At 40.5% G+C, this 24314-nt stretch overlaps 1 protein-coding gene across 7 annotated transcripts in view; it reads right to left on the bottom strand.

Moving 5' to 3' along the window:
- lrp8 (low density lipoprotein receptor-related protein 8, apolipoprotein e receptor) overlaps window positions 1-24314 on the bottom strand; it is a 168537-nt gene that overhangs the window by 32219 nt on the left and 112004 nt on the right. For all 7 annotated transcript variants that reach the window (XM_005736981.1, XM_005736983.1, XM_005736982.1 and 4 more), the window contains exons 5-9: window positions 13935-14309; window positions 10860-10982; window positions 9579-9701; window positions 7241-7360; window positions 4953-5078 (exon numbers count right to left, since the gene is read on the bottom strand). In XM_005736981.1, coding sequence (XP_005737038.1) covers window positions 4953-5078; window positions 7241-7360; window positions 9579-9701; window positions 10860-10982; window positions 13935-14309 — 867 coding nt within the window. The remainder of the gene's footprint in view (window positions 1-4952; window positions 5079-7240; window positions 7361-9578; window positions 9702-10859; window positions 10983-13934; window positions 14310-24314) is intronic.

Genomic DNA, 24314 nt, shown 5'->3' with positions numbered 1-24314 from the left:
GGACATGGATAACTCCGACATGTCTTTCATCAATTCCCACAGACTCACTTTTTCACGACAATATCTCTTATCCCTCATCGGTGTTGTCACAGCAATATGTCCTTCTGAAGTTTATTTTTTTTTAAAAGAAAAAAAGAAGCTGAGTCACTGTTTTCCAAAAGGCCCCAGCACTACAGATGTCATCAAAAAGTGCAAGATTATCTCTTCTACAAGATACTGCAAAGCTACAGTCAGCTATCTGAACAGCAACATGGTTCCGTAAATATATTTTAATCTGCAGTGCTCGTTCAGGGCTGCTCTGCCCCATCAGCCAATTAAGATAAAGCTGCAAAAGGATAAGTGCAGCCTGGGAAACACTGTTAGATGCTGCAGGAGCACCGATTTCCAGGTGTTTATGTTGTGAGCGTCACAAAGTAAGAGGTAAATAAAAAAAGAAATCCCCCCCAAAAAAAGACAGACAGAAAGGTCAGAAATAATGGTGAGAAATTCTGCAGGCTGACAGCGATGTTTAGCTGCAGCTTTTGTGAACTGGCCAGCACTAGAGGAGGTAAATAGGATGATGGTATGTCTGGAAAAATGCACGCACGTCAAGGTCAGAAGTGCTTGTTAAGACTTGTTGTTAAGACTTACAAACCGTGCTACATAATGACGAACAGATGCGACAGCGGAGAACAGAAATGAACTTCCCATCGACAGCTGTGTCAAAAGTCATTCAACTTTCCTGTCATTCGTTAACACAAAGCCGCTTACATAACACTTCGTTATTCTTGTGGTTAAAGGCCACATGTGCTTATATTTTATATTTTAGTTATATTTTATATATAAAAAATTGTCGGTGCCTGGACTTTCATGATGAGAACACCGATGTGCTTAATAGATCAGTTAAAGTAGCAGAATAAAGATGTGTAAATTTGAACCTTAATTCTGGTTTAATTTGACCAGTTTCTTTCCAGACAAATAGAATTAAATGCTAAATAACATCATAATTGAAGACAAGACACAACTTTTGATGAGTTTTGACATTATTCAGCAACATTTTTGGTCCTGTGGCAAAATCTTCTGACAATGGGGGGAAAAAAGAATTTGTCCAGTCCTTTAAAACCTTTCTGAGAAGTGTGTAATCAAACTGTCAAGAAAGGTACAAATTGTTCTCAGCTCTGAGGTGAAGCCTGCAGTACACTACAGATGAGAGACATGACGAGACACAAGTGAACGAAACAAGAGAACAGAAAAATAACACAACACTTTGGACCAAAGGCAGTTTGTAACTTTCCTCTGCAGCCTGTCGTGCATTTATCGAGTGTACCTGTTATGTAGTCCCACAGCTGTTACATCCTTCGCCATTGTATTCATTTATATTTCTTTTAATTTCACAGACTTTAATTGAAGTATTTTAAATAGGGTTTTTTTTTAATACAGCCACTAAGCCTGTGTTAATTAGTACGAAGTTAATTTTATTGTTACAACTTAGATTTGCTAATTGTAGTGAACAAGTGACAAACTCCGGAGGATAAAATATCAAATTAAATTCAGTTTTATTTATAGCTCCAAATCACAACAGCAGTCACCTCAATGTGCTTTATATTTTAAGGTAAAGACCCGACAATAATACAGAGAAAACCCCAACAATCAATGTTGCCAAGTTCTTTGAACAAGCACTCGGCGACAGTGGGAAAGAACAACCTCCGGCAGAACCAGGGAGGGACAGCCGTCTGCCATGACTGGCCTAATTTGCAAGTATGCACGCATGTATGGTTCACCCCGTCAGTGTGTACATCCTGCTTTGCTGCCATTAGCTAAAAACAAGACTATCTGGTCAATTTCCTGGATTCTGCCATATAATGCTCACACACACAGAGCTGAGAAAAGAAGTCACATCATGACTCCAGCCTGAGATGTTACTTTGAATTAGCACTGCTGGTGTAACACTTGTGTATTACTCTGAAATTAATCTGCAGAGACAGAAAGCGCATTCTAGGATTATAAATGAAACGCAGTTACTGTACACCAAACACATCGTAGCGTTTTCACAATTACCTACACAGACTCAACTCACAGCAACAGCATATCTAAAAATGGACTTATATGCAACTTTAATAACCTTCAGATGATATGAGTATGACAGCTTCTGAACTTCAATATGTGCATATGATATTGGCACCGGGTTCGTTTCCTATCTCATCGCAGAACGTGACATTCCTCCTAACCAGTCAGTCGCAGGGGAATTGCATTTGTGTAGAAATCATGACGTGACTCCTCAAAATAACTACTTATGCGCTGTGTACATGTACGGTGATTTCTGTTGCTGCGCACGTGCGAGTCTAGAAATGAGTTCATAAGCAAAATGCAGCTTCATTAAATCCAAATTACCTCAGCTTCACAAAACAGGCATCCCTGTACTTATGGTCCCAACCCGATTTGTTCCTCTGAATAAACAATCCTCAACTTAAACAGGAATCCATCCAGTCACATTTCAGACTTCTTTTTTTGTCTCCTTTGGCTATGCTATGTAATGATGAACAGTATGTATACACGAGCAGAGAAATAAGTCATATACCGCGTAAGTATCCATCTCATTTCTCTTCTGCTTCTCCATGCTGCCATCTTATAAATGGCCTGGCCTCCAATAAGGATGTTTGGTCTACCTAACAGTAATAAAGATTCCCACACAGAGACACAAAGCAATCAATGCTGTTTTTTATGCCACTTAGGTTAGAAGTGAAGGTCTGTTTTCTGCTTTAAGCACTCATTATCAGACCAGTTTACCCTGTAATGACTTAACCTCAGACCATAATTACTAATAACACTCCTTTCTCTCTCGCCGAAAAGTAATTTGCTGTGTAAGTCAATCAGTTAAAAGTTCCATTCTCAATGTATGTAAATAGAGAGTAGAAAGGAATTAACATCACCAGAACATGAGGTAATTTCTAGCCTAGAAATATAATGTATATATATTTTAAATCGTTAGCACATGTAGCAAGATAGCAGGTACCTATCCGTAAAAGTTAAAATTGAAAACAAAAATTGCATATTTAGAAGTTTTTTTTTTTTTTTGTAAAGGCAATCCCTTAATGTCTTCATATGGCTCAGATGTACGGTGGCCCTGAGAGGCAAAACAGACTGCAACTTAAGAAAACACCAGCAATAAGAAAAACGCTGCAAAGGCACACAAAACACAACAGAAATAGGAAACATGAAAACAGAAATAGGAAAAAGCTGATTTCCAAAAGCACAAGAGAAGTGTTTCTGTGATCTTGCCTCCAGTATTGGGAAGTGTTTCTGGGGAGACAATACCCCGACGGACCAGTTGCAGGAACCCAAAACATGGTAGGCGTGTTTTATCATGATTCATATAATACTGATGACGGATTATTAGGCTAATAGTTAGACTAACACACTTACCTCTCATCTTTTCTTTCCTCACAAAACCAATAGATCCTCCACTTCTGTCTCCCAGTGCAGTTCTTAGCATATTTTGGTTCCTGCAACTGGTCCGTCGGGTTATTGTCTCCCCAGAAACACTTCCATTGTGTTTTTTTCCTATTTCCGTTGTGTTTTGTGTGCTTTTGCAGCGTTTTTCTTACTGCTGGTGTTTTCTTAAGTTGTAGTCCGTTTGACTCTCAGGGCCACCGTACAGATGCAACTTTGCATGTTCACTTCTTTGAATATTCATGCATATATAAGAGATGCATACTAGCCACCCACGTCTGCTTCTGTGTCTCTACTCTAAACAAGTTGCAATATTGGACTAATTCGGCCATGCCTCAGCCATCCGTGTTTGAGCTGTTAACTGATTTTGGAAAATAGGAAGAAGAAGAAGAAAAGTGAACTTTACAGTAGCAACATAGGCAACATGTTGTTCTGGTTTGTTCAGTCAGGCTAGTCACCTACTGTGTTGCCTGCTTATTTCACAGATATGTCTTCGAACACAGAAACAACACATCGTAGGGACATGCTAATAAGGTTAAAAACTTGAAAGCATGCACTGTTAACACATTCTAGACCAGGGGTCGGCAACTCTAGGCCTCGAGTAACGGTGTCCTGCAGGACTAGATGTGTCCTTAGTCAATTACAGCTGATTCAAATTGCTAAATGACCTCCTCAACATGTCTTGAAGTTCTCCAGAGGCCTGGTTATGAACTAACCATTTAATTCAGGTGTGCTGACCCAGGGTGATATCTAAAACCTGCAGGACAACAGCACTTGAGGCCTGGAGTTGCCTACCCCTGTTCTAAACCATCTGTTTCCTGTACTTCTTAAAGTAAAATATATAGAAACATTATCTGCAGGTACTTAAAGGCTTGGTAACCACAGGATTGTTATCTTTAAAGTCAGCTCTAACAGACTGAAAACTGTGCGAACTGATTAGAAGAACCCAAATTGTGCTTTCAAACAAGTCTCATGTATACCTAACGGGCTCATGTACAGTTGTGTTTTGAATAGCATTAAGGAAGACTTCTTTTCAGTTGCAAACTTGCCAAGTGCAGCTTAGAGGACAAGATTTTATTTTCATTCAAACTGCTGTTCAGTGTATTTGCTGTAGCCAACAATGGGTAGAGACCCTGCCTGTGTCCTGCATTGAGTGGGCAGATCTTTTCCCCAAATAACACCCTTCCCTTAACACTCTGGGGAGAGCAAAAGCAGCTGGCTGCAAACTTTCATTAGTGAGAGCTGCAGAAAAAAAAAGGCAAATATTTATCTTTGCACAGATTGCTGTGCAAGAACTGCACACAAAGCAATACTCTCCTTTCACGGAGTGCCACTGTGTGAGAACTGCGTAGGATGTGACTGGGTAGTCGGCGCTAGAGTCGGAGCGCCGTTGCTGAATATGTGAGAGTTGGTTTCTATGTGTGATTCCTCATATGTATGTGCGACTGTATTTTGATGGGAGCTTCCATCAGTGACAGTGTGTGTATTCACTTCCAAAAATGTGTGTGTGATAAATGCCCTACCTACGGCTTTGCACGTCTTAGAGGCAGGGTCCATCTCATAACCTTCATAGCACTCGCACTTGTAATCCCCTTTGTAGTTGATGCAGATCTGACTGCAGGCATCTGGGTTCTCACATTCATCTATGTCTGCAGAGAGAAACATGGCACAAAGACATAAAGATCAAACAACATAACTGTAGACACACACAGTCCTATTTGTCTGGAGACTGAGACATAAAAGAGCTAATATTTTCTGTTTCTAGCATGTTAACAACCTTTCTCAGCAGGATCCTCACTTCAAAAAAAAGAGAGATCTTTTGTTGAGAAATTTGAATGTTGTAACACTAATATTTTTGAGAAACAGACTAACACTGTTTTAACTGGATAATAGAAATGATGTTAAACACGTTTGTATATGGAAACAGCTTAAACCAAATAAATTAGCAAAAATTGAAAATCTGACATTTCTGAACGCATTCAGGGTCATATTTAAAGCTACAGGTCAAGGTCCTCCAAGGTCAGCGTAACCAGAATCTGGGGACAAAGGGGATGAACCTCCCAATACTGGAGGCAAGATCACTGAAGTAGTTAAACAACTCCATGGTGGAAGGTCCCCAGGGTGGATGAGACTGGACTCGAGTTTGTAAGCCTCTGGATGTTCTGAACTGTCTCAACTGACATACCTCTGCAAAATTGGATAGAACTTGGGGAGAGTGCCTCTAGACTGCCCTCTAGGATGGTGGTTCCCCTCTTCAAGAAAGGGCACCAGAGGGTATGTTACAACTTCAGGGGGATCCGATTTTCTCAGCCTACCTAGGATGGTCTGTGCTGGGATACTGAAGAGGAGAGTCCATCCAGTAGTCGGCCCCTAACTTAAGGAGAAACAATGCAGCTTTTGTCCTGGTTGTGGAACACGGGACAAGCTCTGCATCCCATTAAGCATATTTAAGGGGACGTGGGATTTTGTTCAACTATTGTCTTATTAACTTAGAGAGGGCATTCAATGGCATTGCTTGCTGTGTCCGCAGGGGCTGCTTCTGGAGTATGTGGTATTAGGCCCTTTGTTAAGGGCTATCTGGTCCCTGTACAACTGTAATGAGAGCTTGAGTCACATAGCTAGCAGTAAGTTGAACTGATTCTCGGTTTCTAGAGCTGAACTTTGTTTCTGCATCATTTCACAAGCCATTTACAAGCAAAATAATCAGAAACCAATTCCAAAACTCCCTTTTTCAGCGATCCCGGACAAGCCCCCTCTTGATCCCGTAAAAAGGTCCAGTGGTTGAGGGAAAGTAACAAAGGTGTCCGGGTTGAAAAAAGGAGGCAGAGAGGCAAAATGATTACATTAACAGATTTTATTAATGTTTCTATTGATAACTAAATTAAAAGAGACAGACCAGCCACTATTACCTTTTGAAGAAAGAAAACAAAACTCAGGTGATCATCACTAAACTAAAAATAAGTCAAAGGGGGTTAGTACCAAAACACACTCCTCTCCACAGAGTAGGAGCAATAGACAACCATACTCACAGCTCACTAGCTACAACCCAACAAAGCTCTCTCTGGCCCTAGAGCTCAATTTTCTCTGGATTTAAGCATTCTTAATTGCTGATGGGAGTCAGCCGTACAAAAACGGTGGCACCAAAGGCAGGAGATATGGCAGGACACATCCAAACAAGAACGATTTCAGGAGGAGGTCCTGCTAGGGCTGTAACAATGGGTGGACGGACCCATTAGGTAATCAGTGAAAATGTAATTAGTACTGAATAGGGAGTAGCAGTTTTTGTGAACTGATGTTTTGTTGTTTTGTTCTTCTGTACATCATTTACCGGTTTTTTATGGTGGAACACTTTCTGATCATCAGCATCCCAACATTTTACAAATGCCTCATCTTACATTCTGGACCTGGCAACCTCGCTAAGGAGACTGGTTGTTAAAATAACTTATTCATGCTCCCAAATCCAGAATGTCTGCATGCAATTAATAAGTTGCAACATGCATAAAAGACTAGCTTTAGATGAGGCAGTTTACTCCAGAGTGCTAACCCCATTTTTTGCATTTAAGTTAGTTATCATACTAGATTTTTGTCTCAACCGGGTAAAGCAAATGCAACTAATCTTAAACAGCAGTGTTTAATGAATCATGTTAATGTTTTCCTTAGACCTGAAAATGGCCATAGTTAAAAGTACCCTCGAACAAAACAACCACAGAATAGCACAGATAAAGTTCAGCTGATTAATGTCACTGCCCTTTGGTCGTGCTTCTCTGGACCAAGGTATGAGCAGCTCTGCTGCACTTTTTTTTCTCTTTACCTCCACACGTCTTTTTATCCAGGAGTTTGTAGCCAGAGGGGCAGTCACACTCATAACCAATTCTCTGGTCCTTGCAGATGTGGGAGCAGCCACCGTTGTTGTCTGCACACTCATTCAGGCCTGCAGAGACAGAGTGGCAGCAGAGGAAAGGGCAGGGATGGCAGAGAGGAAACAGTGAAAAATAAAATAAAGAGTTGAGTATTGTTCCAGTAAATTCCAGCAGGTTTTTAGACAGAATAACTTTGGCAACACAAGAACAAGATGGACAGGAAGACAATCCCACGGGTTGGTCTGTATGGACAGTTTAAATCATCCTGCCAGTAAAGATATTTTTGTCCTGTCTGTATACATCAACAATTCAAGTTTGTGTGTGATTCTTGTGTGCTCTACTAGTCTTAGCTAGTAGTTCCTGGAACGGATCCATTTTCCAACAGGAACCTTTGCTTATCCCAGGTGCTACTGCACTATATTGCCTATTGTAACACAAGCATGTGCTCTCCTTCATCCTCTAATCCAATTCTCTCCATTTCCTCTGTTTTTTTTCCTTTTAACAGAACATATTGGACTGAGTCATCCTTCCTTTCCCTTTTGTATCAGTTTCTGTGCCTCCATTTATCTCTTTTGTCTTTCAACTACCCTCCAGGGAGTGAAGAGGGATCTCTGCAGAAAGCTAAAGCTGGTACTTCATTACCGGTTTACATTAAAGATTTAAGCTTCAAGGCTACAGGTACTGCTGTGAGACTAAGACACTACTAGAGATAGAAAAAGAGAGGCAGCAAGACATTAAGGGAGACTCACAGGAAGAGGAAAAGAGTAGTATGGACTTTCACAGATTTGCATTTAATCAAAATTAGACTGGTAATTTACAGTAGAACGGAACAGCAACTGAGTATCAGCCTTATTTTAAACTAAAATAAGGCAAAAACATGAAAACCTGCTTAAAGCAGTTTAAGCAGGTTGTAGCAGAAGCACTAGAAAACAAAAAACAAAGTATGTGGACACTCATATCCATATTTCTATTCTCTTGTAATGTTGTATAGTTTGTACTGAGGTTTAGTTAAAATCCAAATCACATAAACTATAATGACTTTAGCATGGGTAAAACATGCAGGTGGCTGGCAGGAGGTTCTTTTCAGATACCAATAAACTCTTTCTAACATCTTAATTCTAGCGCCAGACAGACACTGAACTGTATGAGATGATGTCTGGAGCAATGTTGGAGTAAAATTCTTATATTTCTGTTTCTATACACATCGATTTATGGATCAATTTGTGGATCGATGTACATAGACACACATATACACAGAATGAGTGAGTAAGATTCAGAGTTTTACTAAATACCAAAAATAATCCGGCAATGTCATTCACAAATAAGATAAAGCTATATTACTGCTAATAAGTGATATTACTGTGTAGGCTCGGCTTAACTCAGCGCCATCTTCTTGGCTGTGATGTGTGCTAACTTCCAGTTCACAGATCATCATATTTAATTCTTATCATGGGAATCATGGCAGATTCTTCTCTCACCCCAACCGGTCGCGGCAGATGGCCGCCCCTCCCTGAGCCAGGTTCTGCCGGAGGTTTCTTCCAGTTTTCCTTCCCACTGTCGCCAAAGTGCTTGCTCGTAAGGGGTCATATGACTGTTGGGTTTTTATCTGTATGTATTATTTGTAGGGTCTACCTTACAATATAAAGCCTTGACTGTTGCTGTGATTTTGCGCCGTAAAAATAAAATCGAATTGAATATATCCATCAGCTGTGAGGTTAGAGGAGGATGCAAAGGCAGTGCGCACACATATAATTTTATACTGACACAACAGATGCCAGGCCACTCCAATTCAGAGAGGCTATGGGTCAAGTGCAGCGTCTCTTAATAACCTCAGACACTTTAACGTGTACATAAAGTAAAATCTCAGGCTTCAATTCCCTTTGTTTCATTAATTTGATACGATTCTATTAATAAGTATACTTTTCTCAGCCGCTTACATCTGATTGCGGATGAACTGCACTGCTTGTGGTGTCAAATGTGTGACCAAAGCTGAGGAAGCAGTAATTATCTGTGCTGTTTGGATAATCTCTGTGGCTCTTTATGGGTAACGTAGTCGTGTCACGCTCTCTCGGCTAAGATCGCACCGGAGGGCAGAGTCGTTTGGGTCTTTCATCGTAACAAGGTAGTTGAGAAATATCCTGATTTACTCAGCCTTGATCAAATGAATCTCCTTTACATAGAGAAGAGTGACCACCCACATTTGAACAAGCTAATGATCCCTGGTAGAGTGTGTGTATCAGTGTTCTCACATTAACGTGTGTGCGTGTAAAGAAACACGAAGAATCTTACCACACTCCTTCACAGGTTCATCTGACCAGTCCTTGCAGTCTTTCACGTTATCGCACACCTTGCTGCTGTCGATACACTCCCCGTTCTTACAGCGGAACTTTTTGGGCCCGTCGCATTTTGTAACTGTAGTGAAGACATCAGATGACTTAAAAGCCTAGACTCTTAGCAAGTGTTTTAATCACATTGAGCACCAAATTAGTGTTTGGCAACACAATAATTCAACCCTACTGTGATGAAAGCCTCTGGCGCGTCAGATTTTGTAGAGTACAAGATTCTAATGCAGATACAGTAAATGTCAGCAAAGCAATGCTGTCGATGTTTCTTGTGGTCTGTGGAGATAATTAGCCCAAAGGTTGACTCTTTTGACTCTCAGTGAGAAGCTTTAGGCAAAGCTTGATCAACAAATTGCTTAGTTCTATAAATAAGACAGGCTACAGGGAGTTAAGTGGAGGTTAACAAATGTTTGTCGCTATTCTAATTAGGGAAGCTTACTGAGAAAGACATATCATATGTATGGTAACTAATAGTAAACACAAGCTCAAAAAAAGAGAAAGGCTTCATGGATAATATATGCATTATACGGTTTGAACTACAGATGAGCCAGAGGCAGCTGAGCTCCCATCAAAGAGGCCCTTTAACTCTCTTGAAAGTAGAAGCTAAATAAAATGTAGAAGAGTAGCAGATGTGACATCCAGTGCCTATTAAATGCACGAAGCAACTCAGCTGCTACATATCTGTTCTGTGCAAGTTATACGCAGCTGAGTTGTTACAGTAAATAAAAATATCGCTGTAGCTTCTTTGCAATTCTTTGAATCATCACCTCCGTCTTCGACCACTCAGGAGATTTAAGTGGAGGGAACACAGGGGAGATTTAAGGCAGTGGAGATTCACAGCCTCTTATCTTCCCATGCCTCTAAGCCTATCTTTTGGTGGACATTTTTCTGATTAAAGTTTCTCATGGGGCCGAACTCACCAGAGAGGCCAACTGTGCTACTCTTCGTTATAGTTCCTGTGAAGCTAGTTCAAAGTATTAAAGTTGTAATTGGCCACTTTTTTTTTGAGTAAATGAAGTTTAAGAAAGGAGGCAGAAGCGAGAAGCAGAAGGCCTGAAAACTGAAACTGAAACTTTAAATAAAATCTGGAATTTTGACTCTGCATTTAGAAGAAAAGCCAACATTATTGGGAGGAAAACAAAATAGAACAATATGTTCTTCTAATAATAATCGGGATGTTTGCTTGTTTCATGGCCGTCCTCCTTTTCCGTACTCGCGAGACGCTTACCGTTGACACAACCTGCTTCATCACTGTAGTCCGGACAGTCGTGAACTTTATTACACTGCTTGGTGCCATGAATACAGGAGCCATCGCCACACTGGAACTCATCAGGTCTGCACGTAAGCAGTGCTGAGGAACACAAAACACACAGAGTTAAGAATTAGCTGAGTATTCCCATTAGTCTAATCCACGAAAAGACAATGATAAAGTTCCACAATGAAAATTCAGAGCATTTTAAATTGTTCACAAAGTCAAATTCAGCCCTTTTCCTCTCACATTGCATTCCAGTATTCAGCTCTAATCTATGATACGCACCTCTTGATAGGGCATAAATCCTCATAAACTGCTATGCTGAAAAGAAAAGCATTCATGTATTCATCCAGCATCTGAAGCAAACCCACATCTAGTGACCTATTGAGAAGGTGTGTGCATGTAAATGTGCATATAGACATTTGTGCTTGCTCTAACGTGGAGGGACGGTTTATTTAACTCATTTGTCTTTTTAACTGGCTATTTAATTATTCATGTGTTGTGTTTTGGACTGGCTCCGCCAACGGAGCAGAGGCAGACATGATCAATGACTGTGGAGCCGATAAAAAACACACGGCAGACAATCTTCGCATCAGGAAATATGGTATTAACACAGCCACACATGACGGTTTGGGCACATTTGGGTTTTCAGGCTCATAGAGGCATTATTAAATGAGCAAAATTAAATGCAAGCTTGCAGCAGGACATGTGAATGCCAGGAAAAGGGGAAGCTGAGACATACTTTGAAACACTCAGACAAAAAATAAATAAAATAAAGACAAACAGATGTTCATGCTAAAGCCTGGACCATCGCAAAATGTGCCGATTCCTTCATCCAAATTATTGGGATGTTAGCTCAGATAATAATGATAAATCCCCGGGATGAATAGTTATAATAATGGATTGGCATCTGCGGAAACGTTGACAGGACGGAAAGAAGGAAAGTTGCGATACGATGTGACCATTTCTCATTTCCATTAACCTTCTGTCACTCTGCTCACAGTCGCTTGTCTCAGTGTGTCCGCGAAGAAGCTCGAGGTTATTGAGACAGATGTTTCGAATAAGATGGCAAATGATACGTAAGGAGCGCGTGTGTGGGAATGAGCAGAGCCTGATGGAAACGAGGCGAACGAGGAAAGAACAAACTGGAGGTATAGTATGCAGTTATTGTCACAATCCTCATTTACACTCAAACGGTGCTAAGCTGTCTTCTATGTTCTCGTTTAAATTGCCATCCCTCCATTCTCTTCTGCTTAACCTTATCACGGTCGCTGTGGGGGCTTCAGCCTATCCCAGCTATCACGGGGTGAGATGCAGGGTACACCCAGGACAGATTCCCTTTTTTTTTTTTTGGTTAATAGAGAGATTTTTGGTCTATTTTTAAATGTTTTTTAGGCAGTTAGCAAACAGTTTGAAATGTTTTGGAAAAGATATCAGTTGGTAGCAAGGATATTTACGTTAATTATTTTAGGAAAATAGTCTGTTTTAATAAAATATACTCTAAGCTGTCGGCTGCTCTGTTTACATGTTTAGTGAATTTTATTTTCAGCTTCCAATTCTCCAAGCTAGCAGTTAATAACTCAGTGAATAATGCATTGAACTTCCAAACAAAGCCGGTGTTAGCATTAGCTAATCAAGTCAAAGCTCTCATTAAAACATGCTCAGGTCCAGTCAAAGAGACTAAAGTGGGTCTGATTGAAACACCAATATCAAGGTCATAGTTCTCAAACCAATACATGACATATCATCGTCCATGTTTGACTTTTATTTACATTTATGGCTGAGACAAGTCTTGATTATACTCCGCTGTGGAGACATGAAGGATTAGTAGTCATTTCCTGTTATATATATTTCCTTTAGGTCTTTTGTGGTGCATGCATAGTTGGTGCACACTCGTGTCAGTTCTCCACAGACAACTCTGCACAATAACACGCACAGGCAGGCACACGGGCATCCTCAAAGATCGATGCTCAAAGTCTGATAATGAAATTCGTGTCATTCAGACCTGAGTGGATTTTAGCATACTTGCAGAAAGCAGATTCGAGGCTTTAGAGTGACGTTTCGACCATGTCACAGATTTAGACATTGTTGTCAAAATATAACCACATAAAAGTGACCAATCGTGTAGTGCTTACCTACATAATTATTCCAATCTCGTAAAAGACGACTCCACAGACCCATGTAATTCTGTCTGGAGTGCAGCAGCCATTAATTTAAGGATAAGGAGGGTGTGTACTGTGATAAAGGGCAAGCCGTGATCTAAACAGTGAAACAACATGTACTCTGTGATTTCTGCTTTATTTTTTGTACTAACACCTTATTATTGTGGGTGCATGTGTGTGTTAGAGCTTGCACCTGGCTGCGCGTGCGGCTGCGCACTGTGCTTGTATCATGTCTTATGTGTGAAGTTGCTGTCATCTCTCTAAGTGGTGTGTGGGCATGTGAAGAGGAGACCACATGGGGGTCACGCTTGATGAAGGACCTTCACCTTACACAGGCTCAGATGGGTTTGTCTCTTCTTGCACAGGTCACATGGTTGCATGGCAACACATTTGTGGATCGTCACGATAAAATTTGAATTGATCTTCCTTTAGTCATTTGGTGACACATTTGTCACACAGTCTTTGTTCAGAGCAGAGCCGGTCTTCAAAGCATAGTCCTCCAGTACATTTAAGCTGCTGCTCTACAAAACAACTGATTACTTTTTGGTATCCATCCGTAACTTTCATTAAAGGCGATAGTTGGCATTAGCTTCAAGTAAAGATAAATGACACAAAAGTACTAATACAAACCATTCATCCTAATTTCTAAAATTAATAAAACTGGATTCTTTAGGCTGATCAGTTACTTCACTACCACTCTCCTCAGACTGATCAGAGTTGAATTGTGCCCGTTGTTATGGAATAATCAAAGATAATTAAAAAAGATGTTTTGATTAAGGAGCATGCCAGTGGTGTGACTCGTTCCTATGTTTTCTAATTGCTTTGAACAACAATAAAGCGAACGGCACAGGGGGAGCACATGGTGGCAAAAAGAAAAAAGCTGACTTACGACAGTTTGCTTCATCTGATTTATCCTTGCAGTCGGGGTCGCCGTCACACTTCCAGTTCAAATGGACACACTCGCCGCTCCCGCACTGGAACTCGCTCACCAGACAGCGGGGTTTCTGGGGCTCCGTCCTCCGGCTGCAGCGCTCCATGGACTCGTCTGACTTGTCCTTGCAGTCGGGGTCGCCGTCACAGCTCCACAGGGCGGGGATGCACTCCGAGTCGTTGCAGCGGAATTCATGCTGCCCACAGGTGGGAGCCGAACATTTCTCCTCATCGCTGGCGTCCCCGCAGTCGTCGTCTCCGTCACACACAAAGATCGGTGCCACACATTTCCCGTTACGACACTGGAAGTCTTTGGAGGGGCAGGCCTTGCCATCTGCAGGAGGAAAAGTACATTAAATTATAATTGTATATGTATTTTATTTAATTCTCATTGATTATTATAACCTGTAATATTTAGCAAATTAATATCAGTCTAATAATTACAGAATATCTTTAGTAAATAGCCTTTTTTCAAGTCATTAAGAAACATCCATTCAGAGTGGGAGTAGATCAGGGGAAATACGAGTTAAAGGACGGCTATAGTTCAACTTATCTCTGCATTTAATCAAACCCAATCAGAGGTGGGAATATGCACACCAATATGTCTTTTTACGCCTTCTCAACAGATGGTAGTAATGTTAATGTTAAAATTTAGAGTTAACAAGAAGAGAGTCGTTCCACAGCTTCCTTTTTAGCCCTGGAGCTTTTAGTGACTGGCATGAATCAAAAGGAAAGATTGATCAAACTGTCGACAGTTGCGTGGCGCTGAAGAATACCAGCACAGCTTCCTTGAAAGTCTGACAAGACAAAATGCGGCAGGTGCAAGAACAAAGCGAAGGGATAAAGAACCAGGAAGAAAACATAAACTTGCCCTGTAGAAAAAGTATAAATGATGAAATATTTAAAAAACGTAAACACCACCTCAAGAGACTCCAAATACTTTCAACATATAAAGATGCTGCTGACCATGTATGGGACGAGGTCGAGGGCAGCAGGAGTCCAGCGTATATGTATGGCTGTATGATGAGCACAGCTGTAGAAATGTCACTCCTAGAGTGTGTGTGCGTTTATACATGTGTGTGAATGTTTGGACAGAAACACCTGTCAGGAATGAATATTCATGTCCATGTCTGCATTTAGATTTTTTCCAGGCTGGTAACTAAAGACCTGCGACGAAAAGTATGATGCCATTTCAGCTTTTAATGTGTTGTGTTTCAGTGTGCATGTGGTTGTTCTGTTGGTGTTGTTTTATATTACTGTGCTTATGTTTCCTTTCAGCTGTGGCATTATCAAATTCCAGACAGGGTGGACAAATCAATTTGAATCATATAATCTCCTCAAAAAAAGGGGGAAAAAAATCAAAACAAACCACTTCACTGATGCAACGCTCCTCTCTGGGCGACCGGCATAACTTCTTCATTTTCTCTCTCTTTTTTTTTTTACCAACCCACACAGTACGCCAAAGGGACTCATTATGATAATAGGCTATCGGATTCCCTGTTAGCTATTACTACTAGCATGCTAATCATCCCCACTCAGATCTAAGTAATTAACATGAGCACAAAAACAACATCAGCAGTACCCCAGCAGAAAGTACGGTTGTGCAAGATGCATAAAGTTACAAACGGACTGTTTTCAAACTTTCTGCATCAACAGCGAGACACACTTTCTTTATGAACATTTCAAACAGATTTTTGCTAGATCCCCGAGGACGATTATGTGTTTCTAGTTAGATTAAACACCTTTTATGCTCTAAAGAGTCCATCATTATAGCAGAAGGCTTGGTCAGCCAGGTGTGTGGGATATAAACAGCAAGGCTGGGATAAGAAGCTTGTTAGTATGGTTCCCACTGGGAGACTGAATGACAAAAGACACAGTTGGCTCATAATAGTTCTTCCTTCTACTACAAAAATAAGTAGGCAGTTTTTTTTGTCTTAACACTATAATGAAGTTTAGGTTTTCCCTAGCATTTTTCCCTAGATGCTAAAGTGACATCAAAACAATAGAAGCTTTTTTGTAAGGAACTAATGAGTCGCAATATACACCCGCACCTAAAGTGCACTGTGTATATGAGCTACCCCTTGTTTTTCTGTAAGTGCAAACATATCTGAAAATACAGTAAGGCAAACATTTAGTTTCTACAATTCTAAAAAGTTTGAAAATCAACATTTGGTTTTTGACCACCTTTATTCTTCAACATGACCTGAACTTTCTTGGGTAAATTTTACTTGTAATTCTTTAATTAGCCTTCAGGAACAGTTCTCCAGGCTTCTTGAAGGACATTCAAAGCTTCTCTGTGGAAGTTGGCTACCGTTTGTTCTGTTCTCTGTCGAGATGATCAAACATTGCTTAAATCAGAGGCTCCCAAAGTGTGGGGCAGAGCCATTGCAGAGGGGGCGCGGTATGAAAAGAAAGAAAGAAAAAAAAAAAAAAGATGCTTGGACGCTGTTAGCATAATTGACAGGTTTTTGACGGGGCTTCCACACAAACGCAAAGCAGGAGATGAAGCATCGCCAAATATGTTTCCAAACCAACTTCTTTCTAAGCCAAAGAGTAGAAAATATGGTGAAGCATATCTTCCCTTTGGCTTCATCTGCACAAGTGCCGAGGTAGGTCTCCCCCGCAGAATTGGTTTTCCCTGTGTTGGGAGCAGCGCTGGGCTCTCCAAATCACGGACAAACAGTATCCCACATTCTTGATTTTTAGTTCACAAACACTTCTTGTAGTAACTAACTACTCCTGACATTTTGGCGATGTTAGCTCTTTATACAGTAAAGTTACTGGGGAAAGATTTTTCTTGTAATTGATGATTTGAACCAAAAATACTACTACTACTTCTTTTATTCTTGTTTTGATCCTTATTAACGACTTCTTGAACAGTAGTTTGGCGAGATGCATTTCTTAGGTCACGTGTCAGGTCTTTGCTAGATTTCTTCCCATTTCTGTCAGACATTACATTCAAATACTGTTCATCTGCTCAAAGTCTTTAAGGATGCACTGCACACCATGCCCTAATGTGCCAGGTTTTTAGCCAATAGCTATTTGAGTGATGGCACCTTTGAAGGGAAACTATTAGGAGGTGGCTCAAGACTTCTGCACAGTACCGTACGACACAAGCAGCAATAACTATCTGGCAGCACTGCTGCATATCAGGGCCTGGGATATAAACTGGAAATTAAATATAGAAAATAAACAGCCTATTCTCACAGTCAGCCACCCAAGTGACTCTGACATTCTTGTGTCTCACACCTCAAAAAAGTGATAAACCATGAATCTGTTATTTTCAAAGGAGTCCTGTCCTCAGGGAGTTTGGAGCCCTGTCAATATGTGAAGGACCAACAGTACATTAGGCAGGGTTGGTCATATGTAATGAGTATATAGATATGATCAGTCGCATAAATTCAATAACGTCATATTTGGATTCCACATTGGTAGAGCACAAATGATCCAAATTGACACTGCGTAACATTAAAACCATTTTTGTCCCTTTTCCTTTTTTTTTTTAAACCACACCAGTTAACACAGAAAAAGAATTTCATCTTTCAAACCTTTAAATAGGTGCACAGTTCTTTCCAAAGAGGGAATTAAAGTATTCAAACACAGGCGTTCTTAAAAGCACTTCAAACAAATTAGCTTATAAAATTAGACTCTTGCAAAGCCATTTTCTTTTGCCTCTTAGGTCACAGGAATTGTAAGTGAAAATGTCGCCTAATATGACCAAAACTACTGAAGTAGAAAGTAGCAGGTTTGTCTCAGATAACCCCAGTTCTATCTCTGTTTCTTCTGGCTTCACATAACCAGCTCTAAGAACACCCTACAGAGATCTTTAGACTGTTATTTTTTGCATCACTGACTGCCCACTCTGTGAATGACAATTTAAAGTTACTGCACTTATAATTAACACAATTTGCTGATGCTGAAAAGCCATATTTGCCCGTGTCAGCGTGATGCAGTGATTAGTGCTGTCAATAACAGCAAGACTAAAAGTTCGAACCTTTTGGCCGGCCTTTCTCTGACGAGTTTGAATAATAATTAAGGAAGAAGGACGGTATGACCTGCACAGAGCTTTCATCTCAACATCATCCACCGAGGCTGGAAGTACATGATAAGATATCGAGGCATCCTACATTCACAACGGAACATTGACGAGTTGCTCTAAACAACCCTTTTGAAGTGTTTTGCTTTGGTGTTCTTTGCATGAAGGAAATTTTCAAAAACAAAAAAAATGGTAGTGATTAACTTACTAACCTAGCAGGCAAAACACGTTACTCCATCCTGATGTCCGACGCTGGACGTTGGTATTACTGCAGGACAAAAGTGTTGTTTTGTTTACCTGTGTTGGGCCAAGACTACTTAGATAATCTATCAATGGGAGAAAAGTGAAGATATGAAGAGACATTTTGCAATGAGTTTTACAATGTAACACCAGAAAAATTTTGGTATTCTAATTAATTTGTCACATAAATTGTGTCATTACAAAAAGCTGATCTACAGCTGAAATGAGCCGACACGGACAGTCTGGGTTTCTGCGGAGAAGCAGGGACTGGGAGGCAGGGTTAGGAGAGGCGTGATCACATGTTGGTGCCATAATCTCAAAGATTAGTGTACCCGGTGATTATTGTACCCGATAGCAGAGCAGAAGACCTCAGTACTGTTTTTGCCCACCAGGTGGGTATGTCCCGGTAGCTCGGACATCAGATGAAAACTATAGATTGCTGTCAGTTTTAAAACTTGATAAATTCCCAAAATCACTTTGGTCTTTGGTTGATTACTGTTGGTGGCCTCTGCATTCATTCAGGCTTAAACGAACCCTTAGAAATGGATACACTGATAGATCTGAGAATAGAAATATTGGATGTTGTAGTCTGAAAGAGTTAAGACTCCTGACTGTTAATTAAACACACCCATCCAACAGATTAGTGGACCAATTACAATTTTAAAAAGGTAATCAGTAAGCTGTACTCAATTCCATCTTGACGGTTACTTTCCCCTGTAGGTGACTGTGCTTAACATGGGGTCAAAGCTTTTACTCCATCCATCCATAGACCCACCAGTTAACAGCTAATAGATGAACCAATAAGATAGGGCACAGCTCGTTGACCTTGATCTAAAGGACAACTGAACTCTCTTTCAGCATGGAGCAGAACATAGCAAACAGCTATGCATACACGCACACGCAGAGATTAAAAGATAAAGAATCTTTAATAAAACACAAACAGCCACAAATATACAAATGGAAAATAAAAGAGCCCAAAAAAATATTGGGCACACACCCACACACACACACACACATCTCTCAGCTTTTGTCCACGAGTCAGTGAGTTTAATGTTTCTGGAGCGAGGAATCCAATCAGACTGTGGTCTAACATGTCAGGCACTGAGCCGCGGTGTGTATGCACATACGTGCACGCACACATACACACGATCTTGTCCACATACGTACATTTGTCTGATCACTTCAGTTCACCAGGTGCACTAGCAGTAAAGCAAGCTGAAGATCACAGATCAGCTCCTAACAACCAGAAATGGAGATAAAATATTTACTTCGCAGTGATGTGTAAAATGCTGCATTTAACTAAACTGCAGCTCTGCTGGAACAAAAAAAGAAGAAAACAGCAACACCTGAAAGCATTTTAACACTGAGCAGACTTAATGGGCCGTATAGAAGACAAGCAACATGATCATCTTCTCTATGGAATATCAATATGTATGGCTTATCTTTCACACAAGAGCGTCAATAAAAAAAAAAAACACATCCGTGTCAATTCAAGCATGCCTTGTACCATCAGATACACGAGGGTAATTGTAAACAAACTGCCATCTATATTCATGAGGATTGATGCTAGGGGAGCAAAAAAAAAAAAAAAAAAACTCAAACAGCAGGATTTTTTTTTTTTGGCTTAATTATTCAATATTTATTAAAAAGTTAGAAAGTGCAGATGAAACTAAAACAAAGGCATTCTTATCCAACATCAGAAAAGCATTTTGATAGGTCCAAAATGTAATCTCTGCTAGCTCACGGTTGACTTTGGACCTATGTTGCATGAACTGTCACTTTGCCTACAGTCTTCACTGCTGAAAACCTAACCTGCAAAAGCAGGAATCCCCCTCACCAAAACAAAGGCAAATGTCATATACTCAGGAAAAAAAAAAAAGCAAATGCCCTTTTCAAAGAAACGGTGCTTTATAATAAAGGGACCGCAGAGGAGTGATGGTAATGCATCGCATACTATACTTACCATATTTGTACAAATGACACCAAGAGAGAGCAAAAGAGCTCTCCCTCCATCTCTCACTGACATATCTGACCTACTTTTACTGGAGCTCAGGAGAAAGTACAGTATTAAAAGTTAAAATCAGTGTGGAATTACATGACCTCTGTTTTTTGGGGGGTTTTGGCCCACCAATAAGAAAATTCACGAATTTCACAGTTTTCTTGGTCTCCACAACTTAAAAGCATTCAAGAAATATCTTCAAACATTGTGTGAGAACATTTCTGAGAACAGGTACCTAATGTACTATTTGCTGTGTGTCAGGGAACATTACCCTTGGAATCATTAAAACAGCAAACTGTCAGAGAAAGAACAAGCCAGAGGCGTCAACTTCCCAGCATCGCCTTGCAACAACATGGCTGCGTGTCACCGGCGTTTTGAAACGTTAACCTGATGCCACTCTGAATCTAAACACTGAGAAGTAGACAGAGGGAGAGGCAGCTTTTGATCATAATTTTAAATTACGCAGTTTAATGTCTCCTTGCACTTTGAAATGAAAGCATAGTACAAATTAAGTAATTGGAGTTAAAAAAAAAAGAAATCATGGAATGATATATTATAGACCAAATTGTATTCTAAATTTTTGACTCATCTTTCTCCAACAGAAATCAAATATTCTTCAGAAAGTTCTTCGCACAGTGGTTGCAGAAGTTTGCATAAATGTTCAGCACTTTAAGTCTAGAGTGTAAATGTTACACCCCTGGAAATGGGGGAAAGAATCATAAGAGTGCTTTTCAGTTGCTTCTCATGTAATAGTCTAATGCAATCAAAATTGAACATAAGTATTTTACATTCTGCACCGCTCAATGTGAGGGAAAGAGCTAATTAATAAACCAAAATAATAATAAACTGCTGACTATTTGTATGTTTTCTAGATACAGATATGTTTACTAGCTCCTGCTGTTAGGTACTATATAATTGCTGTTAAGCTAACTGAAGTTCGTTATGTCTAAGTATTCAAAACTATCATAAAATGCTGATGGTGTCCTGGGGCATCTCCTCCCCGATCTGGACCAGGATATCACTGAGCTCCTGGACAGTATGAAGTGCATCCCGATTGCTAAATTGAAAACCTTACCAAGTTTGAGTTTGACATAGCAAACCTGGCACTGACAAGTATTGATGTCCCATGCTGGAGGAGTTGAACTACCTGTGCAACCTCTGTAGGGTATCAGTAGTAGCATTGACCCTACTAGCGAAAAAACAGTCTGAAAAGATGAGGAGGGAAAGCTGCTATTAGCCTCCACCCAATGTGTCTCATTGTTGCCCCTCTGGTGCATCTGTTGTTAATTTCATTAACACCAAAATAGCTGAATTAACAACCTCCCAATTCTACTTGACTGACCAGATCAATATTCCAGGAATTGACTTAATGGTACACTTTAATTAAAAAGTTTTCCTTTCAGCTTAAGATTTCTCCAGTAATTGGACAAAAATGTTACATGTTTAAATACAGATATATTGAAAACAAACACAGAGGTTCTGTAGTGTAGTCAGACTAAGTTCCACGAGGAGACCCAAAACCAGATGGTGTAATAATCCACCAAATCAAACATGCGGAGCTACCTGCTGTGGTGAATAAGGAAGCTGACAGTGGCCTTCATGTTGACAACAAACACAAATGAGTCTAACTAAAGCACAATCTGATCAATTCGTATCAAAATCCGTTCTATACCATTTAATACAGTGAAGCAACAAATGCAATCGATTTTTTTTTAAAATCACAAAATAAATGTAAGCATTCCAATTTTGGCTTCCTTGCTCTGCCTTTCAAAGCTTTCAATCACCTGGGGTTAGACCGTCGTTGCTCAGAGTAAAACCATGTCAAACTAAGTGTGAAAAGCCAGTGAGAATAAAGCCTTGATGCAGCGTGGCAGCTGAGCCTGAGGAATCCGACTGAAATGGCAGCTTAGACGAAGAGAAAAATGGCACAAAACTTATTGAGACTCTGAAAGTCTCTAAGCAACCTGATTAGCATACTCTAGGGAAAGACTTCTCTTAACCACCTTCATGATGAGCTGGGACTATAGGGACTGTGCACACACACACTGAACACAAACGCAGCCCAACATGGCCGGTATACTGAATAGAACAGGATATTTCAACAGCTCAATCATTATGCCATCTGACAGCAGCTTAGAACTGAATATTAACAGCCTCACAAGCAATCACTGCAGACTGAAAATGTGTGTGTATGTCTGTATGCAGCTCCTGTATGATGAATGTCCCGGTGGTCTAGATATACAGTACACATAGACGTCCATTTGCACAAAGAGCACTCTGGGCATGTAAGATTTCAGCCACTGAACGTTAAAACTGACATGCCCGTTACTCCCTTCTCTTCCTCAGTGTTAACTCTTATCACTGTCGTCAAAGGAGCTTGCAAAGAAAAGCGTCTGGACTTCTTTAAGTTACTTGAAGACGTTTCACCTCTCATCCGAGAAGCTTTTTCAGTTCTAAGGTCAAATGGTGGAGAGTCCCAGATATAAACCTAGTGGGAGTATCCCCCCACAGAGGGACAAAAGGACCCCTGATGATCCTCTAATCGCCTGAGCCAAGGTGTGAAACTGGGTGTGGGTCCCAATCAGCCAGAGTTTCGGGTGAGTTCATTGTAAAACCTGGCCCCACCTTATCATGCGAATTCCTGAGATCAGATGGCCCAGGATGTGAGTGGGCGTTAAGGCGTCTGGGAAGGGATCTCAAAACTGGATTATAGATGGCAGAGAGTTGGTGTCGTAAATTATTCCTTCTCTCTGCTACATAGTGTGTAAGCCACATAGCCATGCTCGTCTGCTTGCCTGTCCGAAAATAATTGTATTATTATTGTCAGAAGATTGAATTTATTATAGGCTGGTCATTAATTGTGGTGCTTGACATGACAGCACAATGACCAAATTACAATTTTGGATGGCTTGAATTATATGACTGTCATGGTGCTGGGTCTTTGACCCAGTATTTAGAGTTGTGGTTCTGGACTTGTTATTGGTTGATAGTTTATGTTCTAGCTCATGAATGTTATTTTCCAATGCCTCCTAGTTTGTTATTTATAAGTCTTGATTTCTGGTTTGTTTATGTTTGTTTCCCTTCGTGCCCAGTCTGTCTCTGTGTCCTGTCATCAGTGTCCCTGTACCTTTGATTATTCCTTCTCAGTGTCTGGTCTCTCTGGGCTCTGTCTCCGTGAATATGTTTGGATATCCCCAGTATGTCATGTCATAGTGGCCTTGCCCCGAGTCCCAGTTTTGAGGTCACGTCTCTGAATCTGAGTCTCTGTGTCTGTTACTTCTTGTTTTATTGTCTCCTCTCTCGTCTGTGTGATGTTCAGTTTTAGACGCTCTCAGAATTGCTGTAATGCAACATTGTGTAGCACTGGACATGATCCTGGCTGAGAAAGGAGGATTGTGTGTCTTATTCAACACCACACGCTGCACCTACATGCCAGATAATGTACATTCTTTAAACATGGCTTCAGATTCTAAAGAGACTGTTGATCGGCGTTGGAGTTTTCCTGGTTTTATTTTATTTTTCTTTACTTGTGTTATTCCTTGTTTAAAAGCTGTAATTTCACAGATGCGCCCCAGGGTGGCTGTGGCTACAATGTAGCTGCCATCACCAGTGTGTGAATGGGTGGATGACTGGATATGTAAAGCGCTTTGGGGTCCTTAGGGACTAGTAAAGCGCTATATAAATACAGGCAATTTACCATTTACCATGACTGCCCTCGCGAGTGAAAGACAACTGCAGTGTTTGTGTTTTCTAACTCAGGTGTCTCAAGCTGAAGAACTACGGGGTGATTTAAAGACATCCCCTGTCAGCTACCCTTGTCTCGTTAGTTATGATTCTCTTCAGCTGTGTTCCCCAGGTGTGTCCACTTCCCTTAATCACCCTCTTGTGTATATGTTGTCTGCATCGCTCTCTATTTGTTGACACATACTCTGTCATTGACGGTGACGTTTTCTAAATGTCAAGTTAGCTTGTTGTCAGTTAGTCAATTCATAGTATGCCCTGTTATTGCAGAGTTGTTTTTTTGGGATTTTTTGCTTTTTTCCCCCCATTAAAAAAGTCTGTAG

Source organism: Pundamilia nyererei, unplaced genomic scaffold (assembly GCF_000239375.1).
Source record: "Pundamilia nyererei isolate P.nyererei 1_Seehausen unplaced genomic scaffold, PunNye1.0 scaffold00072, whole genome shotgun sequence".
Classification (NCBI taxonomy): domain Eukaryota; kingdom Metazoa; phylum Chordata; class Actinopteri; order Cichliformes; family Cichlidae; genus Pundamilia; species Pundamilia nyererei.
Note: the sequence above shows the minus strand (reverse complement) of the source record. Positions and strands in the feature narration are given on the sequence as shown.